Source organism: Neofelis nebulosa, chromosome 11, assembly GCF_028018385.1.
Source record: "Neofelis nebulosa isolate mNeoNeb1 chromosome 11, mNeoNeb1.pri, whole genome shotgun sequence".
NCBI lineage: Eukaryota > Metazoa > Chordata > Mammalia > Carnivora > Felidae > Neofelis > Neofelis nebulosa.
In genome coordinates, this window is record NC_080792.1 from 74,044,153 (window position 1) to 74,058,410 (window position 14,258).

Here is a 14,258-nt window from a genome sequence, read left to right on the forward strand (position 1 = left end):
TTTAAACAACCCTTTAAGAATATAGAAACCCTTTTTTTTTTTTTTTCTCACAGACTGTAACAAAAAAAGAAAGGAAATGGGCCACTCGCTGAATGTGGCCTATAGTCTGCTAACCCACAGCATATATCCTCCACTTTGGTTTTCTTCTTGTGTTCAAATGGTAGCAAACCACATACACTGCCCTATACACTGTGCCTCTATGATCTGTCAATAACTTTTTTTTTTTTTGGTCAATAACTTTTAAGATTATTCTAATTCAGTAAACAGGTATCTGATTCATTCCTTTTAATGGCTACAGTGTATTCCATTATAAGGCTGAATCATAATTCAATTTTAAGTTGTTTCCAATTGTTTCCTATTATTTAGCAATGCTGCAATGAATAATCTCGTACAAAGGTCTTAGAGCAAATGCTCACTTTACAGGATAAAATCCTAGAACTCTCCTGCTACAACCTGGACACAATAGGAATTTAATAAATGTTCCCTGACTTGAACTGAATTCACACTCAAAGGTAGCCATGTGAAACACTGTCTGTGTTTGGATTTGGAATTATATCTGAAGATCAATGATTACTAGTCCTGAAAAGGACAGCCAGGTTTTTGCTAAAAACACAAGTACAAACTGAAAGGAAATGGTGTTTTCTGTACCTACCTAACTCATCACACATTTCTGTCCCATCCTACCACCAACCCCAGTTCAAGCGCTGGGAACTAAAAATACCAATTCTAGTTATTTCCAATAACTTCCTTTCTAAAGTGAATGGATTGGAGATTTGCATCGATCATTTCAGAAGCCCTCCCAGTCTATTCACTCCTACTCATGTACCCACCTGTTTGCAGGAGGAGACTTATAATTCTTGTTGGTATATATTTCTTCTAAACTAAACTCCTTTTTCTTTAACCTGAAAAGAGAATAAAATAAATTCTTCATGTTCTCTTAAGAGAAATAAAATTGGCTTCCCAACTTGATGAGTCCTTTTCTTACAGGCCCTCTGGATTGAGATTGATCGATTGATTTTTTTTTTTTTTTAATGTTTATTTTTCAGAGACAGCAAGACAGTGCGAGCATGCACAAGCAGGAGAGGTGCAGAAAGAGAGGCAGACAGAGGATCCCAAGTAGGCTCTGCACTGACAGCAGAAAGCCTTACATGGGGCTAGAACCCACAAACCACGAGATTGTAACTTGAGCCGAAGCTGGACCTTTAACTGATTGAGCCACCCAGGTGCCCCTGCAATGAATTTTGGATGTGTCTCACGTGTACAACATGTACCAGATTTTCTTTTCTAGGCCGCCAATCTTCAGCTTTATGAAATTTAGTCCATTTATACTTACTGGCAATGATATAGCTGTATTTGTATCTACTATTCATATTTTATAGCTTCTTTTACCTTTTCAATATTTCTTTTCTTCTCCTTAACTGACTGCTGCTCACTTCTCTTTTATCCCCCTTTCCTGGCTTGGAAATTATACACTTCTCTTTCAGTGGGTGGCAAGAATTTTAAGAAGTTTTCTTAACTTGGAAACTGGAGTGCATCAATATTTTTACCCTTCTCCCAAACACCAGTCCCTGGAACTTTTTAATTCCAATCAATACCATCTCAATTTATACATTACTAGTGTTCTATTTTGTCTCCTTTTTTATTTTGTCATTTATTTGAAGAAACCAGGTTGTCTGACCTGAGGCTTCCCCAGTCTATATTATGATTACACCCACAAAATATTATTTTTTTAATTTTTTTTTTTCAACGTTTTTTATTTATTTTTGGGACAGAGAGAGACAGAGCATGAACGGGGAGGAGCAGAGAGAGAGGGAGACACAGAATCGGAAACAGGCTCCAGGCTCCGAGCCATCAGCCCAGAGCCTGACGCGGGGCTCGAACTCACAGACTGTGAGATCGTGACCTGGCTGAAGTCGGACGCTTAACCGACTGCGCCACCCAGGCGCCCCATCACAAAATATTATTTAACCCGTTCCTCTGAACCAAACATATGGAAAATATTACAGGTATTTCCTATAGATTGACAATTAGATATAAGAGGCATAATCAGATTTAGGTGTTTTGATAGGAAGATTTTTATTTTCTTCTTCTTCTTCTTGTTTAATGTTTACTTATTTTTGAGAGAGAGAGACAGAGCATGGGCAGGGGAGGGGCAGAGAAAGAGGGAGACACAATCTAAAACAAGCTCCAGGCTCTGAGCTGTCAGCACAGAGCCTGATGTGGGGCCCTAACCCATGAACTATGAGATCATGACCTGAGCCAAAGTTGGATGCTTAATTGACTGAGCCACCCAGGCACCCCAATAGGAAGAGTTTTAGATGGTGGTGTATACTTTCATCCCGAGGGAAAGGATACCTGTTGTTGATCTTTTTAAAATATTACTAGCCACTGAAGAACACTGACTGTATTTATTACTTCTTCAGGGCCATACTTAATGATAGTCTAGCACTGCTTCTCAATTCATTTGCTAGAATTCTTCTGTCTAAATTGAAACTTCATGTTCATCCATTACTTAGTAACCCTGTAGTACACTTTGCACAGGAAAAACAGCTCATGCTTGGTTCTTTCCCTTTATTTACTGATTTCCAAACAATTACTTGGTTCTCTAATCTCATCCAAATATGGCCAATGGATTGTTTTAAAAGTGTCATTATAGGGGCGCCTGGGTGGTTCAGTCGGTTAAGCATCCAACTTCAGCCCAGGTCATGATCTCACAGTCCGTGAGTTCGAGCCCCGTGTTGGGCTCTGTGCTGAAAGCTCAGAGCCTGGAGCCTGCTTCAGATTCTGTGTCTCCCTCTCTCTCTGCCCCTCCCCTGCTCATGCTCTGTCTCTGTCTCAAAAATAAATAAAAACATTAAAAAAAATTTTTTTTTAAAGTGTCATTATAAACTATTCCATTTAAACATATTTCTTATGCTCCAATCTGTTGCAGTTATTATTCTTTTTGACGCTCTGTTTCATCTGTGGCCAGTGGGAGTTCCAAATTGGTTTCTGAGTCTCTTTGACATGACTTTAGTAGTCTTTGAGAACTTCATCACTTTCTGGTAGGACAAGATATTCTACACTCATCTTGTGCATTTCCTGCTGTAGACCTTTGATCAGTCCTCAAAGAGTTTTGGTTGACATACCATAAAACTTACCCTTTTATTTACTCATTTGTTTATGAGTATACTCAATTCATTTGTTTATTATTCATCGTTGCTACGATGTGGAAGATAATAGCTTCAACCCTCAGGTTACCACACTTATATCAGTAGAAACTTACTGTGATAACTTTTATATTAACTATTAATAGTGTTAACTTATCACCACAAAGTTTCTGTATTTTAAACCTGTTTCATTCAGATAAGAAAAGCAGAGTCTGAAGAGCATGTTAATTAACTTTTTGGCGTCATGTTTTAGTTTCTTTATGAGAATCTTAACCGAGATTCGGTTTGGTTCAATTCCAATTCAGCAAAGAACATGCTTGTGGAAAATATACATAAATAATAATATGTATACAAAATTTCATAGTGACTTAGCACTGGCGTTCCAAAACAGGACAACTACTTTGCTTCTGAGCACTGGCAACTGCTACATTAAAGATGTTGGATGGGCAGTCCGAGAGTGAAAGATGAGCCTCCCAGTCATTCTGACTTGCAAATCAGGGTAGTATGTATCCACATTGTTTCTGGACTGAGGTGAAGGTCTGTGAGCAGAGCTCAGATTCTGGAATTTCTGGCCTCTCAACAAACTGGCTTCTTCAGCGAGACTACATTCACTGGAATGGCACAGTCTGCCTCAAAAGCACAGACACTTTCCGTGGAAAGCCCATCTTGCCCAGGGTGGTTTTGGAGAAAGTCTACATTTGAGTGTCTTCCATCTGCTGGGTCCTCTCTCCCTCATCACTTGATCTGTTTTTACGATTTCCATCATAAGGAAGGCAGTTTCAGAGCTAACATCAAAAACTCTTTGCATAAGGTGTGGTCTTGAGCCAGAGATATGCTGATATATACACTAAGCAGAATATAGCAACAATTTTTGAAGGTATCTGTTTTCTGGCCTAGAAAATGACCAGGGGACACTTAATACCTAAGATGACCAACTGCTTCTTGAGTAACAATGGCTTTTATACTCTCAGGTAGAACAAATCTATAAATATGGCCAAAGAGAAAACATCAGGCATTTGGGGGTGGGTTCAAATTCTGATTTTGAGCAACCATGTCTCTCATTTACAAATGTTTATAGAAGTCATGGCTGCAGAAGTGGTCTATATAAAATAGAAGTCTTAGGGAATTTCTATTCCCCTGAAACCTCCACTATTTTACACAAATGACAGCACTCTATAGACAATTTTGGCTCTAGCATAACATTATCTTAAGATACTGATTATACAAATATATAAAGCAGTGCATCTTGTTTTGTGTGTGTTGTGTGTGTTTTTTAATTTTAGAGAAAGAGAGAGCATGTGCGAGCAGGAAAGAATCTTAAGCAGGATCCACACTCAGTGCAGAACCCAACACAGGGCTCAATCCCACAACCCTAGGATCATGACTTGAGCCGAAATCAAGAGTCTGCCTGGGACTTTCTCTCCCTCTCTCTCTGCTCCTCATCCTCTTGTGCATTCTCACTCTCTCAGAATAAATAAGCATTAAAAAACAAAAACAAAAACAAAAAAACAATGAAATTTCCTGTGGGCAGGGGCGGCTGGCTAGCTTAGTCAGTGGAGCATGCAACTCTTGATCTCAGGGCTGAGTTCGAGCCCCACGTTGAAGTTGGAGTTTACATAAAAAAACAAAATTCCTATGGTTTCGTTAAGTATTCTTACAGTCTGATTTGTTTCTACTTAAATTTGATTCATTTGGGATTTTTTCTGGTGAAAGGTCTAAGGTACAGATCCAACTTTATTACTCTTAAAATGGCTACCCAGTTGCCCCAATAGCACTTTACTGAACAGTCAGTCCATCTTTTTACCACTAATTTGAGGGGACACCTTTGTCACATTCTATATTTCTCTATGTAGTCATGTCTATTTCTGGACTTTCTATTTTGTTTTACCAATTTGTATGTTTCTGCTGTGGCATCACACTTCTATTTACTTAGTTATAATATATATATGTATATATTTTTTAAATGTTTATTTATTTTTGAGAGAGAGAGACAAACAGACACAGAGTCTTAAGCAGGCTCCAGGCTCTGAGCTGTCAGTGCAGGGCTCAATGTGGGATCCGAACCCACGAACCATGTGACTATGACCTGAGCTGGAGTCAGAAGCCTAACCAACTGAGTCACGCAGGCATCCGAGTTTACAATATGTTTTAACGTCTCTTAGGATTAACACCTCTCTCATTTCACTCCTTTTCTGAATTTTCCTGGCTATTTTTGCTTCTTTATTTTTCCATGTTAACTCTGACTGTGTGAAACATAAACCTTTCCATTTATTCAAATCTCTTCAGCTCTTGGTCGAGTGAATATATTCAAAGTTTTGTTTACTGGCATGCGCCAGTTATATTATAACTTCTTAGCTCAAAATGTACCCTCCAGAACCTGCTCTGTGAAAATGGAATCCTGGACTCTTGAAGCATTTCTTCTTTAGAGTAAGTATGATGCTAAAAGCTCCGGCAAAAGAAGGCATTGGGGGAACACTGCTAAGAGGAAAGGAGCTTCTCTTCCTGGTTCTGGTGAACTTTTCCCCCCCATCACTGGTGTATGTTTGTTGGCGTGTCAGGAGGGGGTCATTTGGAGGGGGCTCTGCCCTAGCTGTGTGGCCAGAGTACGTAGTCCCTCAGTGCTCTGGCAACCCTAGCCTGGTGATCATGCCACATGCTTCCTGACACATGTGGGGCACTCCAGGCCATAAGCTTATACCCCAACTTCCTGAGGGCTGTTTCCTGTGGCCCTCCTGAAGGAAACACCACATGCTCCAGGCATTACATCCACAGAGACACCCCTAGTCCCTTTGCATGCCTGCCTGCCTCAGCTCATCTGCACCCTAGAAGTTGTTTGCTATTTCCTGCTTGCCTAGATCTGGCCTTAGCAACCCAGCCATCCAATGGGCTGCACCCATACCCTCACGAACAAAGTCAAAATGCCAACATAGAGGAGGTGGCCCCCCTTCCAAGTTTGTCCTACCTTGAGTACTTTCCCTCAGTCTTAGGGTGCCCTTCAGAATACTCTGTACATCTTTACGGTTACTCTATTTTATATTAAAGTTCCCTTATTTGGGGATCCTGGTTGGCTCAGTTGGTTAAGTGTCTGACTCTTGGTTTCAGCTTAGGTCATGATCTCATGGTTTGTGGGTTTGAGCTCCGCATCAGGCTCCACGCTGGCGATGCAGAGTGTACTTGGGATTCTCTCTCTCTCCTTCTCTCTCTGCCCTTCCCTCCCCTCAAAATAAATAAATAAACTTAAAAAAAATTATTAAGGGGCGCCTGAGTGGCTCAATTGGTTAAGTGTCTAACCAGCTCAGGTCATGATCTCACAGTTCGTGAGTTTGAGACCCACACTGGGTTCTGTGTGTCAGCACAGAGCTCACTTGGGATCCTCTGTCTCCCCTCTCTCTGCTTCTCCCCTGCTTGTTCTCTCTCTCTGAGAATAAAGAAACATTTAAAAAAAAGTTTTAAAAAATTATTAAAAAAAAAAGTTCCCCTATTTAAAATACTATGTAGTTTGCGGGGGGACTTGGGTGGCTCAATTGGTTGAGCGTCCAACTCTTCATTTCGGCTCAGGTCATGATCCCAGGGTTGTGGGACTGAATCCTATGTCAGGCTCTGTGCTGAGTGTGGAGCCTGCTTAAGATTCTCTTTCTCCCTCTGCCCCTCTCCCTTGCTCAAGCTAAGATAAAATTGACAAATAAAATAAAATACCGTGTAGTTTGTCTCCTGATTGGACCCTGACTGACACATGAACTCCCCAGAGCTAAATAAGGTTGCTACTAAATACCCTAGACCAGTGGTATTCACACTAGGGTACCAAGACATGCCAGAGTACATGAAATCCCACTTTTAGGGGAATTAATCTTCCAATCTTTAATTTCCTAGAAGTCATATGTTTGAACACTCATGCAGATTTCTCCATTTCCACAAATTCTTGGGAGAGATGTTGTGTTATTATTTTTTTTTAAATTTTTTTTAACGTTTATTTATTTTTGAGACAGAGAGAGACAGAGCATGAACAGGGGAGGGGCAGAGAGAGAGGGAGACACAGAATCGGAAGCAGGCTCCAGGCTCTGAGCCATCAGCCCAGAGCCCGACACGGGGCTCAAACTCACGGACCGTGAGATCGTGACCTGAGCTGAAGTCGGATGCTTAACCGACTGAGCCACCCAGGCGCCCCGAGATGTTGTGTTATTTTAAAAGTAGGCTTCACACCCAGCATGGAGCCCAAAGCAGGGCTTGAACTCACGACCCTGAGATTAAGACCTGAACTGAGACCAAGAGTCGGATGCCTAATCAACTGAACCACCCAGGTGCCCCTTGCACAAATTCTTTCAGAACAGCACCTATACACCCTGAACTCTGCTTTGGTATATGAAACAAATAACTAATCTTGCTAAGCTCGCTTAGTAAGTAATGAAATTACTGTAAACCTGTATTGGACTTGTCTTTCCCCTTAGGTATAGTTCCCATCACATACAAGAGAGGAGTGGCCTCAGAAATAGGATACTTTGGGTGGTGCCAGAATATTCAGATTTCAAATATGTTGTGGAATGGGTTTGTCAGAGTGACTTTGCCTCATTTATCTCCCGATTATCATCAAACAATGCCTCCTGGCCCTACTTATGAAAGAGAGCTTCAAATATCAATACAGCCGGCTCATGTATTTAATTGTACCCTATGTTTTTTCCAAACTATTCTCAATTCTCATTGACAGTCTGTTACCACTTAGAAAGAAAAGTTCCAATCAACAGCCAATCCTTTCCTTCCTTTTTAAAACATGTAACTGAGGGGTGCCTGGGTGGCTCAGCTGGTTAAGCGTCGACTTAGGCTCAGGTCATGACCTCGCCCCATGTTGGGCTCTGTGCTGACAGCTCAGAGCCTGAAGTCTGCTTTGGATTCTGTGTCTCCCTCTCTCTCTGCCCCTCCCCCACTTGAAAAAATTTAAAAAACAACACACATATAACTGAAATGTTTACTAGGACTATCAAACATTTGAAGATGAAGTGTGTAAAACCCACAGACGAAAAATTTTAAGTAATTTCATTCAGTTAAGGGATAAACTTTTAACAAATTATATAAAGAAATATTTAATCCAATTATTTAATCCTTACATTATTTCATCTTATAAAATGTTATAACTTCTACTGTTAACAGCAAAAATTATGATACTGCCATGTCAGTTGGTTTCATAATACACTATTCTCCTACATTAAATACTGAAGCAATCCTAAGATTTACATAAATTAATAGCTTTATTTCTGATTTTTTATGACTCTTAATTATTCCAGAAGTCCAATAACAGAGTTTGTTTCATGCATGCATACACATTTACCGAAGCAATATCATGCTTTCTACCATACTCCTCACTTTGTAATTTATTATTCTAGCTACACATTAGTTTGTTACAAATTCAGGATGAGAAATAGCATTATCATGTTGTTTTAATAATGAATTATTAAAATGAATAAATTAATTATATTTGTTGCATATGATTTTAATTTTGGCTTATGGCTTTCACAAATCTACCTTACAATAAGTTATAAGGATGTGTTCCATATAATAAGGAGTAAGATGTGTTTCATAGTTTATTTCTCAATGGTTTGTATGGTTTTCTTAAAGGTACAGATCAACACATTTACCTGAGTTGGAAAACAAAAGTTAGGAAGAATAATTTGGCAGATGGGCTTGAGTAACAAAAATTGCTTTTGCCAATTAAGTTAATATGTCAAGGGGTAGGGGGATGTAGAAAATGGGTGAAGGGGAGTGGGAGATACAGGCCTCCAGTTATGGAATGAATAAGTCACAAGGATAAAAGGTACAGCGCAGGGAATACAGTCAATGGCATTATAATAGTACTGTACTATCACTTCTTGGCCTTTTGGCTAAGATCAAGTGTAACAGTACTGTACTGTGACAGATGGTAGCTACACTTGTGGGTAGCACCATATATTGTATAGACCTACTGAATCACTATGTTGTACACCTGAAACTAATGTAACATTGTGTCAAGTATATCTATTTTAAAAGTATTTACTTATTTATTTGTTTATTTATTTATTTTTAACGTTTATTTATTTTTGAGACAGAGCATGAACGGGGGAGGGTCAGAGAGAGAGAGGGAGACACAGAATCTGAAACAGGCTCCAGGCTCTGAGCTGTCAGCACAGAGCCCGACGTGGGGCTCGAACTCACGGACCGGGAGATCATGACCTGAGCTGAAGTCAGCCGCTTAACCGACTGAGCCACCCAGGCGCCCCAAAATTTTTATTTATTTTGAGAGAAAGAGTGTGAGTGGGGCAGGAGCAGAGAGAGGAGAGAGAATCCCAAACAGGCTCCACGCTGCTAGTGCGAAGCCTGACTCAGGGCTCAAACTCATGAACCACGAGACCATGACCTGAGCTGAAATCATGAATCAGATGCTTAACCAACAGAGCCACCCAGGCGCTCCCATTGTGTCAAGTATATTAAAAAAAGAAAGAAAGAAAAAGAAAAAAGTTACATGTCAAGGTTTTTTGATAAATATAATGCATTAAATCTATAACTTGAAGATTTTTTGATAAAAGAGTATCTGAATAGCTCATCAAAAGATATCTTAGGCAAAGGTTTATTAAAAATCTTATTTTTTCAACCCCTTTCACTGTATTAGATTAAAGTTATCTCTAAGTGAAAGACCAACATACAAATTATTAGGCATTTGACACTTACTGGTCAGATCTTTTTGGTGTACTGCCCATACAATGAGATACTTGCTCCTTCAATGCCTGGTAACAGAACCTATGTAAGTCAGCACTTTTCAATCCTTTGCTTTCAAAAAAATAGGTGATAAATCATTAAATATAATTTGATGATAGATCACTGGGTGATTTTTTGGCACTTACTTGAAAGAAGTTCAAAGGACTGAATGTCATTACTATATTAAAACTTTCTCCACTCCCAACTACTTACTTATATATACATAAAAGATTTTTTAGAACTTCTATCTACATATACATGCAAGATAGAATACATCTGATTCTGAATCCTATTTCATTCACTAGTAGTAAGTACTATTCAACCTAGGATATCTGAAATATTTTAAACATTTCTCTTATAAAGACTTGATAGGATGATCAATAAAAGCAGTGTGAGATAAAAATATATTAAGACAAGACCACTTGGGAAATGTGGAACGTCAATTATGATCATAGTAACAGTAACTATTGCATTTGTGTTGTGTGAAGCAATACAATAGGTACCAGTACACATTTTTTTTCCTTTTTCTTTTGAAAGTAGGCTCCATGCCCAATGGGGAGGCTTCAACTTGAACCCTTGAAGAGTTGTAGGCTCTACCAACTGAGCCAGTCAGGTGCCCCCACATTTTTTACTCAATTGGACTGCATAGTAATCTTAAGTGTTGGGAATTCTTACCTACATTTTACAGATGTGTTCTTGACACTCAGGAAATTTCATTAATTTACCCTGGGGTTACTAAGGAACCAGTGTTAGGCTTCCATTTGCCAATGAGAAATGGAGTGAAAACCACCACAAGAGAATATAACTCTGGAGATCTTTTTAAAATACTTATAATTTCATAGTGTGTCTGTATAGTACATATTACAACAAATACTAATTTGGTAATTTTTTCTTTCCACTTCTCTTTTATAGGATTAGCAAATTATCTCTGTCATAAAAAATAAATCTTGGGGCGCCTGAGTGGCTCAGTCAGTTGAGCGTCCGACTTTGGCTCAGGTCATGATCTCGCGGTCTGTGAGTTAGAGCCCCGCGTCGGACTCTGTGCTGACAGCTTGGAGCCCGGAGACTGCTTCGGATTCTGTGTCTCCCTCTCTCTCTGCCCCTCCCCCACTCATGCTCTGTCTCTCTCTGTCAAAAATAAACAAATACTAAAAAAATTAAAAAAAAAATCTTTAGAAGCCAAGTTTTTAAAGGTCATGATATAGACCATAGCATGGATTTGGCATTTTAGGAAGGAAGGAAGGAAGGAAGGAAGGAAGGAAGGAAGGAAGGAAGGAAAGAAAGAAAGAAAGAAAGAAAGAAAGAAAGAAAGAAAGAAAGAAAGAGAAAGAAAGAAAGAAAGAAAGAAATTTAACTTCTTTCCCTCATGACCTTTAGGTCCCTCCTCAACTTTGCATATAGAATGCTGTGAGCTTGGGCTGTGGGGTCAGGTAAAACCTGTGTGAGACAGAAACCACCTGTGCCATGACTGATACATGGCCTAACACAGGTGTCATAACCACTCAGCCTCAGCACCCTCATCAAAACTTGGGGGTGACAATAGTGCTTACCTCCCAACACCACTGGGGGATGACCAGACTATGTATGTGAAGGGACAGCATAATATCTGGCATAGTGAGCTTGATAAAAATGATTAAGAATGCATTACAAAATCCCTGGCACATAAACCTCTGGCCACATTACCAATTAATTCTTTTGGATAACTTCCTAGAAGTATGATAAATAGCTCAGAGTATATAATTATTTAAAAGCTCATTATATTGTGCCAAACAATTTTCCAAAAATGTGAACCTATGTGTATTAGAGAAGGAACTCACCTTTTGGGTCGAGGAAGGCCCATGGGGGTAAGATTAGGGTCTGGTTTAGGAATGGTTTTCCGGATACGAATCTGTGAGACTTTTTTTGGCCTCTTCTCTGGCTCGGCCTATTTTTAAGGGTTAAGAAGAAAGACGGTCAAGTTATAAGACATTCAAAATACATGAAGTCTCTTTTGACACTCAAGATTTTACTTCCTCAGTTTATAGATGGCTCTAGTAAGTAGTTGATGACAAAGCTCCCCTTACTCCCGCTAACAGTGTTTTCAACAACTGCTCCCTTATACTATTGGAAGAGAATCACCCATTCAGCTCAGATATTTAGATTAGCAATATGAAAGTCTATCAACTGCTGGAGACAGAGACAGTTTGCAAAATTGAAGAACATCATTGTTCACTCATTTTTGAATGCATGAAGCACCTCGTTGGTCCAACTCACTCTCTAAACCCTGTTAAATGTTATCATCAAGAAAAAAGGATCTGGAAAACAATGCAGATTAAGAGACCCAGTGTAGCTTTGGTGGCTAAGGAGAAAAACTCCTGCCTTGGTAATCTTCAGCACTCAGCTGAAGCTAACGGTGATAAGGAAAGACACTCAGAGGCCTGTGTACCAATCATGTGATCTGTAGTCCTCAGTGGACGTGCCCAGTAGCACTCACAACTCCATCAGCACTTTACATTTACCTCCTTCTGTTCTGGAGGGCTGCTCTGTGGATGGGGGCATGCTGCTGCCACATCATCTAGCTCATCAAATCCAGGAACCGGGAACTCGGAGGCTGAAAGCAGGAGCTTGGTGACAGCTGAGTCTGTTACTAAGCAAGACTTTGGTACCAAGGCAGGGAACGGAGGCTCTAGTCTAGCACCATGGACAGAAAAACAGAGAAGAAAATATGAGATGGGTTTCACTTTCTATCTTGGCACATTCAACTTCTTAACATCAGACTAAGGTTGAAGATCTTCCCTTTTTCAGCAATGACATTTCCAGTCAACCTGTTTTCTAGTTCCTTCTGGACACCTCCTGTGTCTACATATGTAAAAACTTCCAAGAATGCAATCAATTTCATTGGTATGGAGCGTTTTATAAGGAAAAATATAAAAGGACAGACTTTTTGGAAGAAAAAGACATTTAGTGAACTGAACAATGAACTGTGCTCAGATGAGATCAATCCCATCCAGACAATGAAGTCGGTTGCATGATTAAGAAATAGCTTGAGAGGGAACTTGTAGTACAATGAGCTGACTAGTTTTTTTGTCTTTTTTTTTTTTTTCAATAGCTAGTATTGATTACATATTCTTAGTTAATACTTATAAAACATGCCTGAATCTTGGACCAGGTTTAGGAGAACAAGACATCAGAATCATGCTACACCAGACCCATGCCATCAGCTCGTGTGCTCTCTCAGGTGCTGTGCTCGCTTGCACATTCACTTTCCTCTCTCTCTCTCTCACACACACACACACACTGCAAGCCCTTATGTTCCAGGCACTGCTGCAGGCTTACCTCATCTGACTGCCATTGGTGTTATAAGTAGCTTCCATGCCTGGAAGAGGCACATACGGTAACATGGTGTGGCTGAAGTGAAGCAAAAGTACAGAAGCAATTAGGGCAGTAGAACAACAGGAAAGTTTTGATGCCATTGGGGGTACTCAAAAGGTTTTGATGCCATTGACGGCACATGATGCTTGATTAGGCCCTAGGAAGATAAGAAATGTCATTCACTCAGAAAGAAGCCCACCCCCCACCCCCATCCCAGTGATGAGAATTAAATTTTTTTTTTTTTTAACGTTTATTTATTTTTGAGACAGAGAGAGACAGAGCATGAACAGGGGAGGGTCAGAGAGAGGGAGACACAGAATCTGAAACAGGCTCCAGGCTCTGAGCTGTCAGCACAGAGCCTGATGCGGGGCTCGAACTCACGGACCGTGAGATCATGACCTGAGCCGAAGTCGGACACTTAACCGACGAGCCACCCAGGCGCCCCCCAGTGATGAGAATTACATTTACGTGCCCATCACTGGAATGGAGGCAGGCTGACAGGAAGATTATTTTCTAACTTACCTTAATTATTTTCTAACTTAAAAAGAAGGTAGAGAGAGAAATAAAGAAAGGACAGTAACAGGAGGGAATAAGAATGACTTGGAGTCTTATATCTTCTAATGAAGTTGTTGAATACATAAATTAGAGATTAAAAAAAAAATAATTTACAGCTAAAAAAATCTTGTATTATTCATCTCTATGTTAATACCATTAACATAAAGTCTAACTTCTATATCCTTACAGAAGAAACTTTTTTTTTTAAAGTTTATTTTGAGGGGCGCCTGGGTGGCGCAGTCGGTTAAGCGTCCGACTTCAGCCAGGTCACGATCTCGCGGTCCGTGAGTTCGAGCCCCGCGTCGGGCTCTGGGCTGATGGCTCGGAGCCTGGAGCCTGTTTCCGATTCTGTGTCTCCCTCTCTCTCTGCTCCTCCCCCGTTCATGCTCTGTCTCTCTCTGTCCCAAAAATAAATTAAAAACGTTGGAAAAAAAAAAAAATAAAAAAAAAAAATAAATAAAAAAAAAAATAAAGTTTATTTTG

The 14,258-nt window shown here is 39.9% G+C and overlaps 1 protein-coding gene across 11 annotated transcripts in view; it reads right to left on the bottom strand.

Annotated features, from left to right (window-relative positions):
* PRR14L (proline rich 14 like) overlaps window positions 1-14,258 on the bottom strand; it is a 59,783-nt gene that overhangs the window by 4,920 nt on the left and 40,605 nt on the right. For 9 of the 11 annotated variants that reach the window (XR_009250402.1, XM_058690918.1, XM_058690916.1 and 6 more), the window contains 4 exons: window positions 13,185-13,256; window positions 12,368-12,539; window positions 11,687-11,793; window positions 831-902 (listed from right to left, as the gene is read on the bottom strand). Coding sequence is in view for 10 of the 11 variants with exons in the window: in XM_058690918.1 (XP_058546901.1) it covers window positions 831-902; window positions 11,687-11,793; window positions 12,368-12,539; window positions 13,185-13,256 (423 nt within the window). In the remaining variant the exon portion in view is untranslated. Of the gene's footprint in view, window positions 1-830; window positions 903-9,425; window positions 9,942-11,686; window positions 11,794-12,367; window positions 12,540-13,184; window positions 13,257-14,258 lie in introns of those variants that run through there. The other 2 variants (XM_058690920.1, XM_058690919.1) reach the window with 2 other exon arrangements.